The sequence below is a fragment of the Epinephelus fuscoguttatus genome, linkage group LG6, assembly GCF_011397635.1.
Source record: "Epinephelus fuscoguttatus linkage group LG6, E.fuscoguttatus.final_Chr_v1".
In the NCBI taxonomy this organism is placed as follows: domain Eukaryota; kingdom Metazoa; phylum Chordata; class Actinopteri; order Perciformes; family Serranidae; genus Epinephelus; species Epinephelus fuscoguttatus.
Window position 1 is genome coordinate 13,593,919 of NC_064757.1, and position 23,498 is coordinate 13,617,416.

Here is a 23,498-nt window from a genome sequence, read left to right on the forward strand (position 1 = left end):
AACGGACTCAGAGAGAAACACACTGAAGAGTGTCTTTATTAAAAGTTAACAGGTGTCATTGTATTCATAGTTATTGTTTCATTGTCAAACAATTACCTCACAAATGCACTGTATATGCAACTTCATCTCTTGTGAAATTCAAAATTAATAAATTGCTCTGAAACACATCATTTATATCATTCAGTCTTAATTTGACCCATTATTTTCCAAAAAACCAGGCCTGGCATGTTGGTGAGGGTTCAGACAGGTTCACTGTCTCTCACGCCCTGATTTCACAGATGTATCGATACTGCAGGCCGCAGTCTGCATCGTTCAACTTCTTGCGTATGCGTCTTTCAAAACCGTGAATCTGCCCACAGTCCTCTCCGTTCTCTCTGTAGTCCCAGTTGTCGGGCTGACCAACATCCCACCAACTGAACACAAACAGGGGAGGGCAGAGGAGACGTAACTGATGTTACACATAGTGAAACATATAAAAATCAAACCAAAAAAAAAAAAAAATCTCCACTTGGACTCAAGAATGAACTAATTAGAATTTGTTGGTTAAAGGTCAAGGTCAAGGTCACTGTGACATCACAAACATGGTTTCGGCTAGAAGTTAGAAATTGATATGCTAAGGTCAACTTTACTGTGACATCATAATGTCATAACTAAGGAACAGAAGGAGAGATATTTGGTCAAATACTGAACTGGTAACATTAACCTTGGGTGGCCACCTTGAAAATATGTGAAGCATGTATGTTTTCACAGACATGGAGGTAAACTGTACATATATATATATATATACACCTTCACATTTCTCTTACTTTGGGGTTGTATTGAAGTCCGTTCCATCCACCCAGCTCCAGTGTCCCTCGTGTGTTCGCTCCACAAGTCCAATCCAATAGTTGTGTGTGATTTCAACTATTTGTGAGATGAAGTCCTGGGGGGAAAAAAAGAGTAATTTTATTATTTGAGGTCTTTATTCATTCTGTGCAGGGGCAAAGGTTTTGTCTTAATATTTGGGGGTCCCCCACAGTGAAAGTTTGAGCATCAAAGACTTAATTTTCTGCATTCTGGTGAATTGTCCAGCACCAATTTCTTGTGGAAATTTTCATGTTTTAGAATAAAAGTCCTCTGCTATTTAAACTATTTTAAATCAGGGGGCAAATGGACAGCTTCACTTAAATTATATGTAACCAAACTAGTGTAAACTTAAACCTCACCAGTTCCTCCACATTATTCAGAACCAGCAGGTGTCCTCCAAGTGTTTTGCACTGTGTCTCTGCTCTGTGCCAGATCAGGCCAGTGGTGGATAGAAAGTAGCAGCCCCCTTGGAAAGACACCCATCCTTCTCTACATGTTCCTGTTTTGATGAAGATTGACATGTCAGAGAGCCTGATGTTGGAAAAAAACTCAATTTTGATTTTACTGGTATGAAAGGATTCAGTTTTTACCACTAACTGTGGCAATTTTCTGCAAGGGGACCTCCGGCAAAGTTGCACCTTTAATTTAAAAGCCACAAAATAAAAACAGCTATTTTAGAAAAGTTGTACTGAGGTTGTACATCATTAAATTCAGACCTGATGACCATTTCCCGACCTGAATTGGATGATAGATGGATCCTCTCCAGGCTGAGTTTGACATTAATGACTTCCTTGTTTAACTGGGAAACTTTGAGACACAAAAAATTATATATGATAAGAAAAAGAATATGAATTAGCTATGCATGTAAACTGTATTAATGAATCAGCTTCACTGGAGAATTTAGAGTCGTACATTTTACCCCAGTGACCATCAGCAGAATTAACAGCAGCAGCACCACAACTCCGTAGAGGACATACACCACTATCCTCTTCATACCTACAAACACCAACAGACAGTTTTTCATAGTTTAAATTGACATCTGAAGTTACTGAGTCAAAATTAAAGATGTGTACATGTTGTACCAGTTTGCGCAGTCATTCTGAGCTCTCCGGGGACAGGGCTGACAGGGCTGTTATCAGACGATCCAAACTGGTGATACTGAGACTCCATTACTGGAACAGAGCAGATTCTCTTGGAAAAGCCTTTTTTTCTTTTTACTTTTTAAACCAGTAAAACAAATATTTAACACTATATTGCTGTCGATTGCAATTTGGAAGAAAATCTAGTTGATAATAAAAGCATTCAGTCCATAGTCATTTTAAGATTTTCTCCAAATGAGAGGTCAACTAAATCTCCCCTGTTTGTTCTCAAGCTGAATATGTTAACTATTAACGGCTCAATAAATAAAAGAGAATTCTGCCATATTATATACTGTATTATACACATGTTCAAATATATACAGCCAATTTTACTCAATGCTTTGCTAAATTTAAATTATGATAAAAATGATAGCTTTCATTGACATTTTGACTATACAGTTTATAACTGATGATGTTATTGGTACATGCATGACACAGTGATTCATTCACATTTCTATACAGTTAATTATTTCTATAAATGTTGAAAAGAATAATGGTAAAGTAATTTCAGGAGCAAATATATGCAACAAAGTGGACAGTTATCACTCACCCTCATCATCCAGAATCAGTCTGAATCTGTCTGGTTGGACTCTGACCATGAGATCACACAAAGTCCTCCCCTTTAAAGAGGAACACTTCTGAATTTAAATTACAGAAAGTGTATTTTAATGTGCTTACAATTATTCCAATATTATTTATCATTATCTGTGGCCCCATGATCAGACACAGAAAGTAAGAGCTTGGCTCATTCTCTATGACTTGTGAGATGTTTACCTGACATGTCGGCAACAGGGGGAAAGAATAAGAATATTTGGGCGATACAGTTGTTACATAAATTAATTTTTCCTCTCATTATCATTCTCATTTTGAATTACCCCAATGTCAGTAAGTGAGAACTTGCTACCATAGAACTTGTTTTTCAACCTGTTCTGCTTCTGACTTAATGTGATGTCTTCTTGCTGTCTGCTTATCTGTGAGGTGAGTGCATAAAGATTGATTTTCCCCTCATGGACTGTTTTATTTGGACTGGCTTTAGAAGAGGTAAAGGATACGGTATTTCACAAGACGTGAGCAAAAAAAAAAAAAAGGGGGGGGGGGGTGGAAAAATCGACATAGGTCTTAGAATATGCAGTGAAAACTTTACACTATGATAGATACAGATGATTCATACAATATATCTCTATATCAGTACAGATTGTTATGGTAAAACAAGTGAAATAATTTACCATCAGTGTATCACTATTGCAATCGGACTCGTCAATCACCTTGATCTCAGAGGACCTAAACAACCATTGGACTATAAGTCAGTCATATCGCCAACAGTAACTGTTTTTGCAAAATTCTGCTGTGTGGACACAATATATTTTACCACCACCAAATATCAAGTGCAATTTTTTGCAGTGATTATTTATTGCAGCTTCCTTGTCTCCTCACTTAATTTGTGAATATTTTGTGAATAACTTTACTATTCATGTTGGTGTACCATGTAAATAGTGAGTAGTGCTTTTCATTATAACTTTTTCATGCTTCATTTTAATATGTGGTAATAGTTCATCGTGCACATTTTTTATTATTTATGCATTTATTTATGTTTTTAAAAGTTACCTTAAGCTATTAACTCAACTGGTCTTGTTCTTGCTGCTGTGACACTAGTATCTTATTGGCGGAAACTCAACAGTGACTACAATTTGAACTTCACTTACCTTACAGTTTATGTAAAATTCCCATGAACCTATAATGGCAGAATAACAGCAAACTTAACTTTAATGTTTCTCTACTGAGTCTATGGATAATGAGTCTCGACTTTTTTTGTAATTCACAGTCTCACCGCTTGGTGGCCCAGTGCCCTCTGCCTCCACGTGACACCTCTGTACAAAGTCCTTCCGGTCTCTTCGTCTCTCAGAAAGGAAAATGGCGGCCCTCGGACGGTTCTCTCAAATGTTGCTGCGGTCTTCTTTGACCCAGACCCGGCGTCAGCTTTCTGCGGCTGCTGAGGGACACGGCGACCAAGCAGGTAATTTTAGCACCTCTTGAAAGTCTATGGTTTTATCTAATGTCACTTATTTTCACGACAACTTGTGACGTGTTGACGGTGACCTTGTTGAGCTAGCGTTAGCTATTTTAGCATTAGCAGTAACCTGCCTGAGCGGACAGCTCGTAGAAGAAGTTGCCCATAACATTAGCTGTCTAACCCGAAGACATCGTCATTTCAGACTGAACCCTCAGTAAAGCATTCACGCAGTCCTCCATAATGTCTTAGTGTTCTTGTGGTATACTGTATCTCTTTATTTATATGGCTTGAAAGCAGAGCAGTGTCGCTAACACTGCAAGCTAAAGAGCAACAACAGTGTCCCATCAGGTCAGTGGTCAAACTATTATCCCCAACTTAAATCAAGCTCCTTAAAACAACTAGAAAGTGAAGGAGTCTCAGTAAAGATATACAGATTTATTTATTTAACCTTTATTTAACCAGGTTTGTCCCATTGAGATCAAAGATCTCTTTTCCAAGAGAGACCTGGCCAAGAATGGCAGCACATATAGTTTCAACACATTGTCACATTAAATATAGACATAAGAGATACAAATAACAAACAGTTGAATTTACACAATCAGGTCGAGATCAAATAAAACATTTACACTCACAAAGCCTGGATACAATGAGGCAGAAGATACGAGCATATGGGGGCAAAAGTAATACAAGCAAGGCAAAAGACATAGGATTAAAATGTGAACATTAAACACAATGTATACAATGTATTTTACACACTATAGTTTATTTTTTGTTTGTTTTTCCATTCTTTTTTATATGAAAGAGGCAGAGAGAAAACTCAGCAGAAATTATTATAAGTTATTTGCTAGTGTTAGACCACTTTGTAAGGTTTATGTCATTAGTATTACTCAGCAAAATGATCAAATTAATAATACTCAGTAAATGAGATGCTCATGTATCATCTCAAGGCAGATCGGAAAGCTTGGTGTTGAATGTCACCTTAGTTGGCACCATGACAAGATAGCATGATTATGCCCCTGACCTTGATGATCACCAAACAGTACATTTATTCAAACAGAAAGTAATAAAACTTGTATATAAACTCACTATTGATGTGTATTTTAATGGAAACTGTTGCAGGAACTGCTGATGAACCTTTTCTTAAAAGATTTGATTATGGTTTCCTGATTTATACAGGGCAAACATGTTATACATGTTAATGATGTCTTTTGCAGACAATGATGGCGGGAACTGTACTGCATTTACACTTTATTTGTTGCTGCCGCTGTAATATCATCTGTTAAGATAGTCCAAAATATGTCTCACAGAAATCGAACAGGTTTGAAATTTTTTCTAGCCTTAAGAGATTTAATCTGAAATCACCACACTATAGTACCATTTTACTTATGGTGTCCAACATTCCTGATGTCAAAGATGTGAAAAACCAGGAAGAAACTTCTTTTTCCTATGTCACATTGGGAGTGTCATACATCTCAAAAGTTAATTCTCAGCAGTGTTAGTGTGGTTGGACCTCTGAATGCTTTTTTTGTTTAACTCACTCAACTCATTACTATCTGTCTTTTCCAGCACGGACCTGGAAGATTCTCACCTTTGTGGTTGCTCTACCTGGTGTTGCAGTGTGCATGTTGAATATGTACCTGAAAGAGCAGCACCATACCCACGAACAGCCAGAGTTTGTCCCTTACTCCCACCTCCGCATTCGCAGCAAGGTCTGACTTTATGCAACTTATGCTCATTTTCAGTTTCATATTGGTACTTAAGGTTCATACTAGAGCATATTTACATGTTTTAATGTTCAGATAACACTTTATTTTCCTCACTCTGTGTGTACTGAAACACCAGTATTCACCCTCTCTCTGAAACATTCAGTTTTGCCACCTGTCTCTTTAAGCCCCCTTCCCGAAAAAGCCCAGTTTGCTCTGATTGGTCAGTATTTACAGGTGTCTGCATCTTGGACATTGCAGTTGAGATAGACTGTAATGGAGAATGGCTGCACTTTCAACTGTGAAAAATCTCCAGTAAAAGCTTGTCAAAGCAACAGGTCATGTCCCAGTATGAATATGATTCAAAATCAGGGAGAGATTAGCAACATCAGAGAACAAGATTGTTTCCCTAATGTTAGCATGTAGCTACATGCAGTAGTAAACTTGCAGCTGGAGTGTTGTACCTCTTTCCTCTGTTAAAATAATCGGTAAAAGCCTCTCAACACAACTGGACATGTTTCTAGCAGGAATCTTATTTGAAATCGGGGAGAAATTTACAACATCTGTAAACAAGATTAAATGTTTCCCTGACATTAGCATGTAGTAATATGTAGCTGTGCAGCCTGAATAATGTAAACACTTGCTGTGAAGAAATCCATCATGATCTATGTCAGCTTGAAGCCAAAGTAGAAAAAGCATTGTAAACAAGATATTCAGAATAGTCTGAAGCCTGAGGTTTTTCACTCACAGGGATTACTTTTACAGATGTTTACCTCATTATTGAATATTTGGCCATGTTAAATATAAACATCCATCATTGTAATATTATATATATATATGTATATGAAAATAAGGAATAGCATAACAGTTTACAGTAAAATAATTCAAATGTCAAAATGATTGTTTGAAATGTAATTAAGTGTTGCCTCATGTTTCTTTTTCTTTTTCTTTTTTCTTACAGCGTTTCCCTTGGGGAGATGGCACCAAAACCCTTTTCCACAACTCGCATGTGAATGCCCTTCCTGACGGCTATGAGGGCCACGATGAGTAAAGCCCTCCTCCAGACCTCTTAACTGGCACAGGGACCAGTCCTCCCTCCGTATTTGTTACTTGACCACACCTACATTTACAGTTTACTCTTCAGTTTTGTTGTTTTACCTCTGTGCTCTCGCCACGGGGCACCTGAACCAATAGCTCCTTTACTTTGGACCATAAAGCAAAAATGTCAGACTGAAACTGAATTAACATAAATAAAGTAACTATTATTACCTCATTCCATGTTTTATTTCTCGTGTCTGTTGATGTGATGTTGTCTTCCAGGTTTTTAACCTTAAACGTATATTTTGTTTTAAAGGAAGAAAACATGATTGGATTTTAATATAAGATTATGAATTTTTTTTGGCAAGTTTTGTTAAAGAGGTGCACAAAATGTCTGTAAGGATGATCAAAAAAGAGTTAAAAGGGCATTTTTCATTTCATCTTGACTATAAACAAATGGGCCTCTCACAGCAAACAGTTTGTCAAGTCACAGCAATAAAAGCATAGAAATAATAAATCAAGGGTGGCTGAGTTTTATTCGGCTACTTCAGTTTGAGGGTCGTATTTTGCATGCTGGTCTTCTGTCATACTTGTGGCTTATGGAGAAAATTAAAGCAGTAAATCTGCACCTTTCCAATCTGAATTTCTATTTATTAGCCATTTAAAGGCCTTGGTGCACACACAGGTGATTTCACTTGTGCCTAACTGAACCTTTTTCAGGTGTGTGCAGCCTTTGATTAACATCTCCTCCAGCCACACTTGTACACCTCATCATTGCCTACTAACATAAGCTAAATTATATACCAGCTTGTTCTGAATGTTAGATTGAGTGTCTAAAAAAAGAACTAAATGTTAAATTGGGAATATAGTGAATTTAATGGAGGCAATTGATCATTAAACACAGTGAAGTAACACCATAAAATAACTAATAAAGGCAGAGCACTACTGTTGAAGTCAAACAGGCCTTTTTCACTGCAGACATGAATCGCCATCATCTGTTATTTCACATATTAACTTGACTAATTGCATCTGTTTGAAATTTCCAATGTGCAACAATGGTTGGTATCATCTGTTATGACGCCCTGGACTCGTTTCACGTGACTCTCTTTGTTACGGACTCCGCCTCTCCCCCGTGAACGCGCCTTAAGCCGAATTAGAAAATCCAGGGTTAACAAAGCTCGCTGATATCCAGCTTCATAACACCGTCATCTTTCCCCCGTTTTCGTCGCTTAGACAGTTATTTATTAACGTGAAGCGTGCCGTGACCAACTGTCGTGTCCGTTAAGCTCGGGTTTATTCCGCTTGACGACGGATTTGTGTTACGATTTGATTATTAAATCTAGCATTGAAACATCTCGGATAACTGCGCGCACCCGCTCCGCCACAAAGGGGAGAGCAATCGCACGCTGAAACCCGGATCACAACTCATGAACGCAGACGGAGGTGAGGAGACCCAGCTCGTGGTATCTTAAAATACTGAAACATACAAAGCAATCATTGATTTGACTCCCATAAATACATATTATGTGCTGCTTTCATTTTGTTTGTTTTTTAGATTTTCAGATGATGAAAAAAAACGAGAGGGCACATTTTTTCAGCTCTAAAGAGCAGGAACTTATCTTAAAGTTGTATGAGGAAGAAAGAGAAATACTGACAGCCAAATCCAACACCACAAGCGCCTCTAAACTCAGAGAGGAAGCCTGGCAGAGAATTGCTGATAAAATAAACGCGTAAGAAGCCTTATTCACATCAGTGTGCCTGTTTGAATTTAACTTAAAATAGTCACTTAAACATTTGGATTTGAACTTTCCACTTTTGTCACCATGCCTGATACATCAATATTATTATTTTTCATGGCTTCCCAGGGTATCGGACAGCGGCTACAAAAGAACATGGCAGCAAGTGAAAGTCAAACATAAAAACATAGTGCAAACAGGTAGGCTTGTTATTGCAAATCTACATCTTCAGTGATATAATGTCCAGGGCAGAGTTTCACCTCTCTAATCTATCCTTATGCAGCAAAAAGAAGACGGGCAGAGGTGATGAGGAATGAGGGGGGCTCAGCGACCCCATCTCTGACCTCTGCAGAGGAGGACGTGCTGCAGCACAAAGACAACAGGCTGCGAGTGGAGGTCCTCCCTAGTGGTGCTTGTATTGAGCCACTGACTGGATCTGACAGCTCTTTTATTAGTGGTAGGTGTATTCAAGTCTCATTTAAACTGCATCAGGGATTTCCCATAATCTAACTCAACACTGGACCCCACCCCTACAGTCTCGGGCCATCCTGTCCTCCTCCTGCCTGTAACAAAGACTGAGCCAGAGAGTTTGAGCGGTGATGAGACAGACATCAGTGACACTAACTTTGAAGGGGTAGGTGCTTCTAAACATGTATTTATGAGGTGTTTGTCTTTCACACACTTAACGTATGGATGGTTGTTTTTTGTAGGATATACACAACAGCAGCTTCCAGGAGACGGCCAACTCAACATGTGCTACACCTGGAGGCAGAAGTGCAGAGGTGGGGTTAATGTGTCAGCTATAGGCTATGTTAATGACACAGAATAAGAACAATAGGAGCTCATGTGCTGTTTCATTTCTTTTGTAGAAGCAGACAGACGACATAAGAGCCCTTTACTGCTCCTACCTCAAGAAGGAAATAGAGAACCGCGACCAACTGATGGCATACAGAGCACTTAAAATGAGGAAGATGGAGAAAGAAATTTTATTACTTGATAAGCAGCTGATGTGAACGTGTAAATAAATTCTACATATGTTAAAGCATTATTTGATTCATTTAAGGTCAGACAATTGTAATAAATGGCTTCAGTCACGTAATTAGCCTTATAAAAACATGTATTAATCAAGGAGTAAACTGCAATAGTGGGCAACAAGGTCCCCTGCAATTCTGCCATCAACACATATCTGACTTTTTTATTGTTGCAGCAACTCCACACATACAACAGAACATACAGAAATGCAGATCTCAGACTTTTTAGTCACCTAAAGGTCATTTCAGTCCCTTCATTGTCTTGGCAGGAGTTGCTCAGGCCAAGTGTGACTTCAGGGAGGAGCATGTACATTAAGTGGAGCTGCTGTGCCCCAGGAGAATTCCACTGTCACATGAGTTACACTTCATTCATTGACAAACTGTACTCCAGCAACGGGATTTGAAATGACTGAATGAAACCGTGAATGACTTTAACTTGAGGGCACTTACATCCACATCAGATGAGTAGTATAGGGACTGTCAACATGAAGAATGTCTTTATATTTAATATTTGGTGTCGAATGCTTTGCTGTGGTTGTATTGAGATCAGGTATCTTGGCCAGTCAAGATTGCTTTATGTTTGTCTTGTGTGAATGATTTGGATACATTGTCAACCCCACATCACTTCACTGAAACATTTGTGATGAGATGTAGAATTACACACAATGTGAAGGAAAAGCTTGAAACTGATTTCTCCCATCACCAGCAGAGGTTATTTTATTCTCCAAGCGTTTGCCTTTCAGTTCCATATGCATATAAGGAGAGAGGTAAAAAGCATTCTATTTTAAAGCTTTCAATTAACCACCACATCTAAAAGGACAGTTTGGACAGTTTGAAATTTGGATGATTCAAAACAGCCTTTTCTCATGTTACAAATAAAATAGCCTATGCGTTGTGTCTAATTAGGTTTAGGCTATATATTTATGGGGGGGTTTTTTGTCATTTTTGTTTTCGTATATTTATTTTTACACTACTTCTGGTGTTTTATTATTTATTCTGTATGCAAAACAATTTTTGAAATGTAAAATAATAATGTATCTTAAGGCTCGTGGAAACATTGACTTCTTTCAGTTTGCACCCACACACAGCACCTTCCTCTCTGTTTGCAGGTCTAAACCATAGATTGTATAAACTCTTCCCTGTCAGCTGCAGCTTTCTGTCAGAGGTGTCTGGACCTCCTCCAACCACTCTGCAGCACAAAGTGCGCTGCGCTCATGCACGGGGACAGGGCAAATTCAAGATGGCGGACTGCTCAGCGATTTGTTGTGAAAACAATAATACCTCCACCGATTAGGGCTAGATCTATAATATCAACTTGAATCCTGATTTAAGAATAGCTGCAACCCATCCGTAGATCTGTATCCCGAGCAGAGCTGACTGCAGTTTGATCGAGCTTTTAATCCAACCATTGGCTGACTGAGCTGCGCGCGGTCACGGTGCACATCTGAAGCCATCATCAATCGAGCATTGATAACAGGATTCATCATGGCTTCAGAGGGAGATGTACAGTACCGATCCATTTTATACGCGGACTCTCGCCCATTCACAGCGCCGTGTACAGTCAGTGTAAGCACATGTGAAATTCCCTGAAGGCTGAATGACTGGCTAGGCTTTCCTTTCTTTGAATAATTTAAAATCAATTTAATCTCTATCAGACTCAGGCAAAGTACATGCAAACAACAGAATTCAAACAGAACAAGCTGGTATCACTTAGAGCCAATGTAGGCCTTAATCATATATTCTGGATTTATCACAGTCTATTAATATGTACTTTTATCCTTTTGAATGCAGCCTTGAGCAGACCACTGTGAATGACAGTAGCATTGTTCTGATATAGCTTCCTGCAGTAAAGACCATTATGTAGGCTATGTGAGGGATATATTCATGGTCCATCTCACCTCTCCAGACCATATGCTGCTGGATATAAGATGGAGCTTTATGAGTTAAAATAGATGACATTTTTCATTGTTTATCACAAAGAAAATAGAGGAAGGCTGATTTTTTTTCACACTCTGCTGTGAGGGTTAAAAGTGTTAAATGAATTATACTAAAGTGTGGGGGTAATATTCAAGCCATTGTGATCCTTTTGAAAGTTAAGAATTATTTTTAGAGCTGGAAGATGACTAAGTAGGCTACACATACAAATCATAAGCCTAATTATGTCACAAAACATAATCCATTGCTCCAGATTGAGATACCCAAGGGTGAAGTAGTTGTTATGAGCTTCACTTTACTGTGACTTGCTGCTTACACACTAATGCATCAGTAATATTATAATGTAACACCACTTATACTTTATTAAAATTAAGGAATGCAGGAATTTTAATTGTAATGGACCTTTTCTTTTTTTACATTGACATATTGCTACTTTATCATCATCATTATTATTATTATCATTATTATTATTATTATCATTATTATTATTATTGTTGTTGTTATTGAACATTTGTAGTAAAGGATGTTCCTTCTGTAAAAATACACAGCAAAATCGTAGACCACCTTGATGACGGCAAGGAGAAATAAAAATAATAATACTAATGAATTAACAAAATAAAATATGGGGGGGGGGGGGGGGGGGGTATTGATTAAAGCACCGAAGATTCAGAATTTAACAAAATGGAGCAAAAACCACTTATCCTTGGTGAAATCTGTATTTCTTCTACCACTGGATATCGTTTATGTGTTTCTAAATGGCGCACTAGTTTGTCCCTGTAAGCTCGCCGTACTTTCACATGACTTCCACTACGTGTGACTGACCCGCATTCCTCAATTGGCAGTAGGTCTGTCAAACTGACACACTTTGGTGCCGAATAGCACACAAACAGTGGATGAAAACATTATCCATCGCTGCCGTGTGTGTGTGACGTGTAATGGATGTTTTTGTTATTGTGTCAAACAGCTGATGGTCTGCGGCGCGTGAGAAGATCTGTAAGCTCTCAGTCGGAGTCGCAGCTGCAAACTTCACTTCTACTTTTTTTCTTGTCGGAGCGCATCTTCAGCCTGTCGGGTAGGAAACACATGGATACAAGATAACTGATGACTGAGGGACATTTAGCTCTGTCTGGGCTTCGTGTCGGTGATGGCTGAGCTCATATCGCCAGACTCGAGAAGGTAAGATCAGCTGAGACTCAGTCCTGATACAGAAACAAGACATAATCTGCAGGACAGACTGGTTCACACTCACCTCTGCTCACTACTGTCTGTAGCTGCTCATATCAAACCACTGCTCTGATCTTTTTATATGCATTCTCTATCCAATCATCCAGCCCCTAAAATGAAATGATGCTGATCATTAAACCAAACGGTACAGTTTTTGCATGACACCGTACAGACTATCTACAGTAAATGGGTCGCCATTCATTTCATACGCTGTCTTCAGAGTCCAGTGTGGCAGCAGATTTTTGTGTTACACCTTAAACATCAAATGTGCTGGTTGAGCATTAAAACATCTACTGTAATAGGCCTACATGTTTTGCATTTTGCTTTTCTTGTAAAACATGGACTAAAACAACAGCCAGTGTCCAGGGAAACCAGACACACTGCTCTGAGGCTTTTGGCCATTAAATAAAGAATTCAGACATTTCTTTGTGAATCTCTTGCAGGTGTAATTATTTCTTCCTCTACGATGGATCCATGGTGAAAGGAGAAGGTGACCCAACAAGAGAGGGAATCTGCTACTTCTACCCTGAAGAGGTTTGACTCTCATAAATTGTTGCAAAAAGTTGCAAAAAGTTGTACTATATGGAGTCATAGGAGTGCGTTAAAAAAAAAAAAAAAACATAAAAGAAAAAGTAAATAAACTTGGAGAAATAAAGAGGGATAAATAAGTAAATAAAAAATATGGAAATATAAAGAGAAATAAAAGAATAAATCATATTGAACAGGCAAAAGCATCAGGGGAAAGAATAGGGAAGAAAACAAAGGGATACAAATACACAGATTAAATTATATAAAAGTAAATGATAATATACAGGGAAAAAGTTATGTATTTATTTTAGAAGTTTATATTAAAAAATATAAATACATATATAGAGAAAAAAATAAACAAATGTGAAAATAGATTGAAATGCTTATAATTATTTATGTTTTTTTGGTCTTTATATTTCCAAATTTATTTATACTTCTACTTGTATCTCTTTATATTTACACTTTTTTTTATTATTCATTCTTTTATTTATTTCTCTATTTTTCCACTTTATTTATTTATTCCTCTTCATATTTCCACATTTATTTTCTGACTCTGTAACACTGTGGATGAGAGTATGTTCAGTGTGATAACGATCACCCAGTGCGTGTTTGTGTGTCTATATTGTCACGCAAAGTTCTTAGTTCTGTAACATCAGAGCTGATTACTGCATGTTTTTTTAATCTCAGACTCCTCTAGATAAGCAGGAGCTGCTCTGTGGTCAGCTCGCAGGTGCCGGCCGCTGTGTCTCTGAACTTTCCTCCTCTCCTGTGCGCATACTGAGGCTGCGCCGCACCAAGTTTGCAATCCGCATGAAAGATGACTTCTTTTGGGTGAGTGAGAGCACAGGTGGTCCAGCTGCAACGTCTCAAATTGTTTATGACTTATTTCATTCTTTATTTTTTCTTGTTTGATAGTTATTTTGGGGACATCTTTCTATTTTTTCTCCAGGCTCTGGGCTGCTCAGTGGAAGTGCCCACCGTCAGTGTCTGTGAGCTCCTGGATCAGCTGATAGACCTCTTTTGTTTCTACAATGGCTCCGTCCGACAGAGCTACCAGGTGCAGTCTGACGCTGTATACATTTATACTGTGGTGTTGGATTTAGGGGGATGTATTGGCAGAAATGGAATGTAATAAATAATAAGTATGTTTTCTTTAGTCAATAATCAGTAACGCATTGTGCTTTTGTTACCTCAGAATGAGGTACAAAGGGACCAGGTCCTCATTTACGGAGATCGCTATACTGCACCACCTTGTCTTTGCATTTGCCCAGAACAGACAAAGCAGACAGTCGCCTTAGATAAGGCCATTTGTGTTTTCACATCAACCACTGTAGTTAGAAGCCCCTCTGAGACAAGAGCTTATGAAAAACACTGATTTCTTATCGTGAAACATGTGTTTACCGGTTAAAATCACCTGGTCTGTTTGTTTTGGAGAGGAAGAGACCTTGGCTGATAATTCGGCTCCCGATTAAAACCTCATAAACACCAAAGTAATTTTACCTCTGAGAAGTTTCACCTGGTTGCAACCTGCAATCCTCACTGCTAGACTCCACTAAATCCCTTTAAATCTTACACACTGCTCCTTTAAGTAACAGAGATGACGATTTATTTTTAAAAATTGCATCTGCATCAAGACCAACATAATAGAGTAATCTACAAAAGAGTAAAAGTCACACACAGTTGCATATTATAATTTGATCTGTGTATTGCACTGTAGCTCAACAGCCAGGAAGCTCTGGCTGCACGATGGGCGCAGTACCTCTCACACCTGCGATCAGGATCCTCAGAGCTTCATCACATCTTCAGCTGCCTGAGGACCATTGACTCGACTAATGTATGTACAAAATGTTGACACAGATCTGCATTTAACCTACAGTGGCTTTTTCTAATAGCGCTGCTGCACATAGATGTTCTCAGACAGGATATGACTATGTCACAATGTGCTGTGGTATTGTGTAACTGCTCAGTGTGTCTTGGCAAATACTCAGAGGCATATTTCTGCATATTCATTGCACCTAGAGAATAAATGTAGAAGTGAACAAGCTGCCAAGTAAATGCCATCAAATCTTGGATATTTCTGGCTTATTAGCTGCTTGAAAGGTTCAAGTAAAATGCACAAAATGTGTCTTTCAAAGCAGGTTTAGTCACATCCCATCCTTGGTACAATTTTCTTGATTTTGCCAAATGAGATCTGTCAGATCCGTCACATTAAACAACAGATGATGGTGCATTCTGTAACATTATATCCCAGCATTTGAACTGATAAATGTTACAATTGAACTGATGAATGTTATAATTTGTATTTTTATCACCTTTTTACATCACCTTCTTTTACAAGAACTGAAAGGTAGCAATTTAAATTCTTGTCCTCAGGTTGACCCACTTCTCCTGCTCAAAGCTGCCCTCATTCTTCAGGCCTGTCAGCGCTGCCCTCTAGTGTTAGCAGGCTGTATCCTGTTCAGAGGAAGGTGAGCTGACATTTGGACTGAATCCACCTGACATTGCTGTGGGATAGTTTCTGTAAATAACAGGTTTTGAAATCTGCCTTTTCTCCGCAGAGTTGTGAGCACACAGATGTCTCCAGAGCTCACAATGAAGGTGATGGTTCATGAGAGTGAAACATACACCAAGGTAGGACCAAATGCCATCCTAAAGCTTTTTTCACCAAGGGGGCTCCCAACAACTGTTCATAAAGCACTTGAAAGTGTTTACTTATAATTAGTCCAATTTTTTATGCACTCACTTTAATTGACCTACATAGGGGAATGGAATAATAAAACTTATTTTGCTGAGAACTAGCAAAGAACCCTTTAAAAGGCCGCATAGAGACATTGAAACCCAATTTGGTAACCAGTAATTTGGACTACAAGTGTTTCCCCTTACATTTTAACAAAGACATAATGTAGGAGTAGATTTACATTTAACTAGCTGCCAGTTAGCTTAGATACTGGAAACAGTTGGCCCACCAGCCCCACTAAAGCACATTAATTGACATGTTATGTATATCTTGTTTGTATAATCTGAAAACCAGAGATACTCACTTTATTGCCAGTGGGCCAGATAGGGTGCCGAGTGGCCCACCGACAATTTTCACAATTAACAATAAAAATAAATGGATTCACGATAGAATTTTTTTTTTTTTTTTTTTTTTTAAATTTTTTTTTTAAATAATTTTTGAATAATTTATATATTAAATATTAATGTTTGTTTTTGTCTGGCCCCTTGCCTCCTATCATTGTGCAAAAGTGGTCCTGAGGCAAATCAAGTTGTGTATCACTGCTGTTCAAAACCCAAAGTGTAAAAACAAAGTTGCCATTTTATTGGAGTCATGTGCCAGACTGTTTCTTCAGAGTTGATGCTAGGTGGATTTTGTACCCAGGTACAGAGCCAGGCCAGCTGTTTCCCCTTGTTTCCAAGGCTATTAAATATAAAGCTAAGACAAAGAGTCATATTGCATCATATCATTGGGGTACGTCTTGTATGCGCTTACCCAAACAGTAAATGGTAAATGGACTTGCACTTGTATATTTTCTAGTCTTCCAGCTACTCAAAGCACTCTTTACGCTACGAATCGCATTCACCCATTCACATACATTCACATACATTCACACACTGGTGGCCGAGGCTACTATACAAATTGCCACCTGCTACTCGGTTTTTACACACTCAATTTGGGGTTCAATATCTTGCCCAAGGATACTTTTACATGTGGACAGAAGGAGCCGGGGATTGAGCTGTGGATTTTCCAATTAGTGGATGACCCGCTCTACCTCTTGAGCCACAGCCACCCAGCAGACTCAAAAGCTGGCACACTATCATATACTGCATTTACATAACTGTGAATTTGGAGGTCAGCGCTCAGAATGACATCACACCTGAGTTGACTGTGTTCCAGTACAACAAGTCCAAAAGCCAAGCTGTTGTTAGCATTGCCAGTTCTAGCCAGGTTAGCCATTCTTAGCAATACCAGTTTCTCACAACTCATTATGCTGTATTTTGTGCATAGAAGAGGTGACAGAGACAGAGGTGCTAATAAATTGCATATTACAACAGCTTTTCAGCTGTTGATGTGCGAAGCAGCCATCTTGGATTGTGAGGTTTGGGTTTTGAGGTTCCTCTAACTTTCTGAGCTGGAAATCCGACTTCAGGTGGCGTTCTAGATGAAATTTCTGTCTGCTGTAACCCTCCAACATCACAGCTCCAGTTACACTGCACATGTGACATACCCTTTAGCTTCCATGGGGTCAAAGACCGTGTCCCAGCTTTCATTTAATAGCCTTGGCTTTATCCAGTCTTTACGTTAGGCTAAGCTGGTTAGGCTAAGCTGGTTTCAGCTCCACATTTATTGTGTGAGACTTTGTGTTTACCAAAATGTTGAACTATTATATGTATTATATATTCCTTTAACAGAAAAAGTCTAAAGCTAGTCTTTCAATTTTGATTCAGACCCAGAGACCAAATGGACCAAATACCTTCAGCTCATTTGGTGATGCTGTCAGCTCCACCACTGTGTTCCTGACCCTGTCTGAACTCCAGTACCTGCAATCGGCCCCTGTGGACAAAGATTTTAGGTAGTGTCTTCCTTCACTGCAACAGAACACGTATATAACTTACACAGGCTCTTTAAACAAGATGTTTGTGTAACATTTCCGACTCAAACTGTTTTCCGCCCTCCAGTTCTCAGTCTTCTTCTCTCAAAGACACCCCCCCAAGGAAGACCCGCCTGTCAAGAACGCTATCAGACACTCCCTCCACTGAGTCAGAGCCGTCCTATCTAGGTTCCTCCCTGTCTCCCCAGAAGGTGTCCTTCAGCCCCCGCTTATTAGAAAGCTCTGTGTCCAGCCCAGATCCATCACAGAGCACCAGCAGTCCACTCAGCCCCTCACAGGAGTCACTTGAGCCTCCTTTCTCAAATGGAAAACACTCCCCTGAAGCTGAGGAAGAAGCGCTGGAGGAGTCACATTATCACAGTTTTCACAGCAACGAAGGCAGAGGCAGTGCTATACATAACGAGGAAGACAGCTCAGTGTTTGGAGGAAACTCCCCTCTGAACGGAGGTGGAGGCGGAGGAGATGGAGACACAGCTTGTGGGACAGTGTTTGACTTCAGAGGGGCTGGGTCTGGGGAAGTGGCCCCACGTGACGATAAGTATTTGGGAGAATCCAGCATAGGTGGCTGTGGGAGAGATCGAGGCCAAAAGGCTGCGCCGCAAGATCCTCCCGTTTGCTTTAGTGCTTTGGACATCCCAGAGGAATGCCCTCTGATTCCCATGACGCTGTACCTGCACCGGGTAAAAGGCTTAGTGCTGGCTCTGCTGGTGGAGCCACACTTCTTGAGTGACTCGGCGTCCATGGAAGAAGTGGTGAGAAACAATGGGAACCCAGCTAATAAGTGGGGGTCCTCTCATTTTTGTCACATTACGATACTGAAAGTTTGGCTTTTGCAATTGCTAACACATGGCTCTTCCTTTATTGTTTGTGTCTAGTACCACAGCAGCCTGGCGTCACTCAATGGATTGGAGGCCCATTTGAGGACCATCTCTCCAGGGGCCCCGGGCGCTCCAGGACCCTACATCTTTGCCCATTTTGACTGCATTCAGAGCACACTGACAAGTATGGCTCCCATAACACTGACCTATCTCCCCTCTGCATTCACTCTTTGACTCTCTTTGCATTTATCTTACTTGCTTTGCATCTTATTTGCTTTTCTGACATCTCTGGTAATTCTGTCTTTTCCAGTTTCCCAGCTTTGCTCTAGAGTGAGTATCTTCTGCCTCACTATTTCCTGGGAACTGGGGAGGGTGGGGGTTTGGTAGTTTGTATTTGTCTTTGCATGAGCTAACAGCTAATTAGTAAGATCGTGATTGTCAGCATTCCTTTGTGCAGCAGGCACGCATGTCCAGCGTCATGTGCCACTGTGGTACTGAGCCTCTTCTGATTGTGTCTCTGCAGCCAACCTGTCTGGTCGACCAGGGGGAGCCCCGGAGCGGCCTTTTGTGAGAGCCACATCACTTCTTCACTCGCATTTCTGTAACACTGAAACTCTGCAGGAGGCTATTATCAGGTCAGTACTGCAGTCACGTGATGATGATGGTGGTTTGGGGGGGTTTCTGGTGCCTTTCATGGCTCCTTGAGTAGAAGTCGGGGGTTGGGGTTGGATCTGTCAGTTCATCCTGTCTTGTCACCACATCCCATCTAAATGTTCTTCCTCTACTTGTGCAGATCACACTCCCAACAACTCACATTTGCTGGGAAACAAAGTTCTGTTGCTATATGTCTTCCTAATGTCACTTTGCTCTTTTGTGTTGCATGTCATCGTCCTACATACTTGAAATGTAAATGTGACATTTTCACCGCAGGAGTGCTGGAGCTGCTGTGTATGGAACCCGCAGCGTGGCCCAGGAAACTTACTACCAGCAGCACGGGGGATCGCTGAGGAACTCTGGAATCCCTAACCACCAGGACAGTGCTTTCTCGCTGCCCAGCAAGGCCCGACACAGACTACTGAAACACGGGGTTAACCTGCTCTGAACGTGAAGGTCGCTTTGTCTTATGATATGAAGAGCTGCACTGTGAGTGACCTAAAAACAAACAGAGAGCATTTGAGAATGTGAAAGCTTTCTGCTGTGGTTTACTCATTCCCACAGCAGATAGTGACGTTAGCATGTGAAACCTTATGGTACTCATATTAATAGCAGAACTTTAACTTTGTCTCATTTTTATGGATGGCAGAGATGGTGGCTGGTAAAGGTTTTGTTTTGTAATGTAAGTTTTGTTTACACTGAGGTTTTAGTCATAGTTTAATCATTTTCCATGCCTTTTAGGTACTATTTGTCCACATTTCATTTCTGTTACGCTTAAACACATCACCTTTTATATCTTGTGGCACAACTTTGCTCCTGTCAACACGCTGCACTCATTTTGCAACCTTTTCTTTTACATATATTTTCCATTCAGTCATGTCCCCAGTGCAGCGAAAGTAATTCCTCTTACTTGTATTTATTCATTTAATTTAGACTAAAACAAGATTTAATCTTTGTACCATAACTTCATGCACTTGTACAGAATCATGCTTTCCTTTGCTGCACACACTGCAAACAGTATTGGTGTATTAAACACATTTATAAAATAATCTAAAATAGTGTTTATAAAATTGTATATTTATTTCAAATCAGGTGTTTAGTAGCATTAAATGTGTTATTTAACTATTTGGCTGTTAGATCAGGTTTTTTAGAAAGTGTCATTTGTTTAAAAAGTCTGTATTGTAAGCACGCTGGGAAGAGACACACTGTGATATACTGTGGTGCATCATTAGTGGAAATTAAATGAATACATGAGCCTCTCAGTGTTGAGTCTTGCGAGCTACTTTTGTGAACGCTTGTTTAAAACCACAGGGGCTACACTGCCTTATTAGGGCCATCAGCAGCCTGCATGTGACCCTGCAATCTGCCCACATTGTTTTCCACCTCAGGCTTAACGCCTCGTTTCGAAATGGTTACAAGTGGCCCGCAGAAGGACGTGCGCAAAGCTATTTGGAGGGCCAAACACATGCTCGTAAAATGATATTATTCACCTTCTGTCCGAATGTTTCTGCGCGGTGTGTGTTGTAAATAAGATGGTTCTTGATGTCCCAGATATGGAGTCATTAGAGTCATTAGCTAAGTAGATGAATTTGAATGGTTGGGGTCGGCGCTCTTCGGGGCGCCTCATTATGCAAGCGCATTGAAAGGAAGCAGTGGGGGTGCAAATTGATGGTTGAGGGCTCCAACAAAAAGAGGGGCAGGGTCTGTGAGGAGGGTCAGGATTCAAATTCTAAGTGGTAAGATGTCCCTATTGTCAGCGGGGTATATAGGAGACAGAGAGAGAGAGAGTTGGCGCAACAGAGACGCTGCTCGTTATCCATCAGTGAAGATCCTGAAGTTGGAAATATCACCATGGCCTCCTCGCACTGCATTTGGATTGCTTTATTTCTTCTGTCGGCGTTGACAAGTGACATCAGAGTATTTGGTCGTGCAGTAGACACGCTGGGATTTCTGTCAAAGTCGGTGGAGGCTGCACATGTATCCTCCGGATCCACTTTACGCACGGACGCTTTAAGGCGATGGAGGCGCGGGATTACGGAGACGCACCGGGAGCGGTGCGCGGAGCTGGCGGTCCCTTGGCTGGAAAACGCACGACAAGCTCCTGAGGATCATGCAACGCTGTTGCAGCTCCGTGTTCGGCCTTTTTCCCTGGGGGCCTCACAGGGCCTGGTATTCCCAGGGAAATATCTTTTCAGCTTTGTCCGCCGGGTTTACCACTGCTGTCAAGACGGACTAAACTGCAGGAGCGTAAAGGGAATTCAAGGTCGCCTGAGAGGAGGTAAGACAAAGTAGTCTCAGCTGAAACATATACTGTGTAATTAAGTTTTTTCCCCCTACACTACAACTGAATTTTGTTGGATGTGTTGCGTTGGTCATGATGATTTACAAGGAGGGGCCCCTGATGGGCTCCAGAGCTCAGAAAAAGTGAAGATCCAGTTTATTTTACCTGTGATTTAATTCTGCTAAATGTAACTCACTGCCACATATACATGTAGTTATTGTAACCACAGAAGCTGGTGTCTTCACAACTGGACTTGAGGCCTGTAGATGACAATCCAGAGAGGGTTGAAAGGGCAAACCTCCAAACTTTGGAGAAGAGTCTTCAAGAAGTTATCATTTTAACTTACATTCAGTCTGTCATGTACACTCATTAAGTTTCAAGATATCTACGGCAAGATGTGTGGAATACAAATTGTAATACAGAAAAAGAGAAGCTTTGCTTATTGAAAGTACATTTAGAATCAAATTGACTTAAATTCCCTTTAGCCCATTCAGTTAACATGCACATTATTTCACAGTAAAATATGCAGCCATATGCAAACATATATATTTGGTGCTAATAGAGTGACACGGTGCAGGAATGTCATAAGCCATAGAACTAAAAGCCGATGTGCTTGAAAAGCACTTTGGAGAACGTTAATGGCCTGATTAATGCAGCTGTATAGAGGACAGTGTTATCTGCATACAAATGAGTCTTAGCTGGCTTAATGTTCCCTCCAAGAGGTGTTGAGATACCCTGCTGACAGATTAACAAGGTATTAGGAGTGAAAACATGACCTCTGTGCTGGAGATCCTACTCTGATCCCTGGAATTTATCAAACCAGAGTGTGACGTGTGTGTATGTGCTGCTCTGTGACAGGAAAAGCTCAGTCTTATAACTGCACTGTGACGACAGACTCCTGACTGCCTCTTCTTCTCCACAGGCACGGATGTGGAGTTTCTCCTCACCAGAGAGATTTTATCGTTGACGATCGTAAGAGCCGAGCTTCACCTCCAACTCTCAAACCCACAACATCTGGATATCCATCCTGTGCTTCTATATATGGCAAAGCGAGACCATCCTACAAGGTAAAAACTTGATAGGATCTTTTAATGATTTCCTGTTTTACAGAAAGTCCTCATTTCACCCTGAGAGCCTCCAAAAACAAAAGAATTAACTGGTGGCCTGGTTGTAACCCTGTCGTCTCTCGCCTCCTTTAGGTACAGTTTGTGGTCACGGGGCAACACAGTGGAGCTGAGAGTGGATCTGCTGTTCCTTTTCCAGAGTCTGCAGGAGGTGGCAGGTGGTGCTGGAGGGGGTCCCAGCTTGGTGAACATGCGGCGGGTGGTGTCTTCTTCCAGGGGGTACCCACAAGGGGAAAAGCCTGCTTCTGGGGCCCTGCAGGACGCTAATGGTGATGTGTGGGGGGATGGGGCTGCCAGCACACTGACTGCTCAGGAGCTGGGCCTGGTCCTGGGCTGCAGTCAGGCTGGATCAGCGGTGTCCTGTGGAACTGGTGGCGTGCACCTCTTACACACACCTTTCATGGCTGTGTACTACAGGTGAAGGCAAACTGAGACTGGACTTCTCTGCATGGACACATCTCACCTGTCTAATCTTTTCTAACTCAAAAGACACACAACCTCAAAGCTTACACGGAAATGATGCACTTCAATGTCAAATCTATTAATTTATATTTTTTGTAAAATATATATATGTATGTAAAGAGTGAATATGATATACTGTGACTTTATGGAGTCATTCTTTGGTTATTAAAGCTTGATCTAACAGTTGCTCGTGACATCAAGTGTGTGGCCGTTTCTGTTGGTGGACTTTGTTCAGCTGTGTTCCTCTTTTGGATATTCTGTCCCGACACCTTTCAGATATGCAGTTCTATTTTAAGAGGTTTTCACAGTTGGTGGTAAAAGGTGGAAGAAACAACACCTGGACAAACAAAGGGCCTGT

At 40.5% G+C, this 23,498-nt stretch overlaps 5 protein-coding genes across 7 annotated transcripts; 4 read left to right on the forward strand and 1 right to left on the reverse strand.

Annotated features, from left to right (window-relative positions):
* Positions 1 to 7: 7 nt before the first annotated feature.
* asgrl1 (asialoglycoprotein receptor-like 1) lies at positions 8 to 2,603 on the reverse strand. The gene is made up of 8 exons (XM_049578283.1): positions 2,536 to 2,603; positions 1,929 to 2,018; positions 1,759 to 1,842; positions 1,582 to 1,653; positions 1,437 to 1,484; positions 1,206 to 1,345; positions 807 to 922; positions 8 to 413 (listed from the first exon to the last, which is right to left on the reverse strand). Exons 1-8 carry the CDS (start codon positions 2,582 to 2,584, stop codon positions 260 to 262), a joined length of 753 nt encoding a protein of 250 aa, XP_049434240.1. The 5' UTR covers positions 2,585 to 2,603; the 3' UTR covers positions 8 to 259.
* A 1,240-nt stretch (positions 2,604 to 3,843) lies between these two features.
* Positions 3,844 to 6,972, forward strand: LOC125889968 (cytochrome c oxidase subunit 6A, mitochondrial). Its single transcript, XM_049578288.1, has 3 exons — positions 3,844 to 3,999; positions 5,563 to 5,705; positions 6,661 to 6,972. Exons 1-3 carry the CDS (start codon positions 3,897 to 3,899, stop codon positions 6,748 to 6,750), a joined length of 336 nt encoding a protein of 111 aa, XP_049434245.1. The 5' UTR covers positions 3,844 to 3,896; the 3' UTR covers positions 6,751 to 6,972.
* A 138-nt stretch (positions 6,973 to 7,110) lies between these two features.
* LOC125889964 (uncharacterized) lies at positions 7,111 to 10,390 on the forward strand. Its single transcript, XM_049578284.1, has 7 exons — positions 7,111 to 8,180; positions 8,293 to 8,467; positions 8,603 to 8,673; positions 8,757 to 8,930; positions 9,010 to 9,107; positions 9,184 to 9,255; positions 9,343 to 10,390. Exons 1-7 carry the CDS (start codon positions 8,165 to 8,167, stop codon positions 9,484 to 9,486), a joined length of 750 nt encoding a protein of 249 aa, XP_049434241.1. The 5' UTR covers positions 7,111 to 8,164; the 3' UTR covers positions 9,487 to 10,390.
* A 618-nt stretch (positions 10,391 to 11,008) lies between these two features.
* On the forward strand, positions 11,009 to 20,537 carry hps4 (HPS4 biogenesis of lysosomal organelles complex 3 subunit 2). Of its 3 annotated transcripts, none has more exons than XM_049579390.1 (13): positions 11,009 to 11,070; positions 12,404 to 12,615; positions 13,107 to 13,197; positions 13,879 to 14,022; positions 14,141 to 14,248; positions 14,909 to 15,025; positions 15,565 to 15,659; positions 15,750 to 15,822; positions 17,638 to 17,762; positions 17,869 to 18,553; positions 18,677 to 18,803; positions 19,143 to 19,254; positions 19,550 to 20,537. In XM_049579390.1, the coding sequence occupies exons 2-13, from the start codon at positions 12,584 to 12,586 to the stop codon at positions 19,719 to 19,721; spliced, it is 1,881 nt and encodes a 626-aa protein (XP_049435347.1). In that variant the 5' UTR covers positions 11,009 to 11,070; positions 12,404 to 12,583; the 3' UTR covers positions 19,722 to 20,537. The 3 variants fall into 3 exon arrangements, 2 of the variants coding, with proteins under 2 accessions (XP_049435347.1, XP_049435346.1); XM_049579389.1 differs by lacking the exon at positions 11,009 to 11,070 and adding an exon at positions 12,251 to 12,284; XR_007449570.1 differs by lacking the exon at positions 11,009 to 11,070 and adding an exon at positions 18,930 to 18,949 and having other exon boundaries at positions 12,257 to 12,615; positions 19,550 to 19,688.
* Positions 20,538 to 20,725: 188 nt separating this feature from the next.
* si:ch211-170d8.2 (uncharacterized protein LOC571755 homolog) lies at positions 20,726 to 23,245 on the forward strand. The gene is made up of 3 exons (XM_049579391.1): positions 20,726 to 21,551; positions 22,477 to 22,621; positions 22,754 to 23,245. Exons 1-3 carry the CDS (start codon positions 21,125 to 21,127, stop codon positions 23,097 to 23,099), a joined length of 918 nt encoding a protein of 305 aa, XP_049435348.1. The 5' UTR covers positions 20,726 to 21,124; the 3' UTR covers positions 23,100 to 23,245.
* Positions 23,246 to 23,498: the final 253 nt, after the last annotated feature.

Excerpts from the sequence above, each read along its gene's own strand:
- asgrl1 (XM_049578283.1), bottom strand. The coding sequence starts at position 2,584 with ATGGTCAGAGTCCAACCAGACAGATTCAGACTGATTCTGGATGATGAG. Across the intron at positions 2,019-2,535 it reads ACTGATTCTGGATGATGAGG|TAATGGAGTCTCAGTATCAC; the intron begins GTGAGTGATAAC and ends GCTCTGTTCCAG. Across the intron at positions 923-1,205 it reads TGAATAATGTGGAGGAACTG|GACTTCATCTCACAAATAGT; the intron begins GTGAGGTTTAAG and ends TTTTCCCCCCAG.
- LOC125889968 (XM_049578288.1), top strand. The coding sequence starts at position 3,897 with ATGGCGGCCCTCGGACGGTTCTCTCAAATGTTGCTGCGGTCTTCTTTG. Across the intron at positions 4,000-5,562 it reads GGGACACGGCGACCAAGCAG|CACGGACCTGGAAGATTCTC; the intron begins GTAATTTTAGCA and ends TGTCTTTTCCAG. Across the intron at positions 5,706-6,660 it reads ACCTCCGCATTCGCAGCAAG|CGTTTCCCTTGGGGAGATGG; the intron begins GTCTGACTTTAT and ends TTTTTCTTACAG.
- LOC125889964 (XM_049578284.1), top strand. Across the intron at positions 8,468-8,602 it reads ATTGCTGATAAAATAAACGC|GGTATCGGACAGCGGCTACA; the intron begins GTAAGAAGCCTT and ends ATGGCTTCCCAG. Across the intron at positions 8,674-8,756 it reads TAAAAACATAGTGCAAACAG|CAAAAAGAAGACGGGCAGAG; the intron begins GTAGGCTTGTTA and ends ATCCTTATGCAG.
- hps4 (XM_049579390.1), top strand. The coding sequence starts at position 12,584 with ATGGCTGAGCTCATATCGCCAGACTCGAGAAG. Across the intron at positions 13,198-13,878 it reads GCTACTTCTACCCTGAAGAG|ACTCCTCTAGATAAGCAGGA; the intron begins GTTTGACTCTCA and ends TTTTAATCTCAG. Across the intron at positions 19,255-19,549 it reads CTGCAGGAGGCTATTATCAG|GAGTGCTGGAGCTGCTGTGT; the intron begins GTCAGTACTGCA and ends TTTTCACCGCAG.
- si:ch211-170d8.2 (XM_049579391.1), top strand. The coding sequence starts at position 21,125 with ATGGCCTCCTCGCACTGCATTTGGATTGCTTTATTTCTTCTGTCGGCG. Across the intron at positions 21,552-22,476 it reads TCAAGGTCGCCTGAGAGGAG|GCACGGATGTGGAGTTTCTC; the intron begins GTAAGACAAAGT and ends TCTTCTCCACAG. Across the intron at positions 22,622-22,753 it reads AAGCGAGACCATCCTACAAG|GTACAGTTTGTGGTCACGGG; the intron begins GTAAAAACTTGA and ends CGCCTCCTTTAG.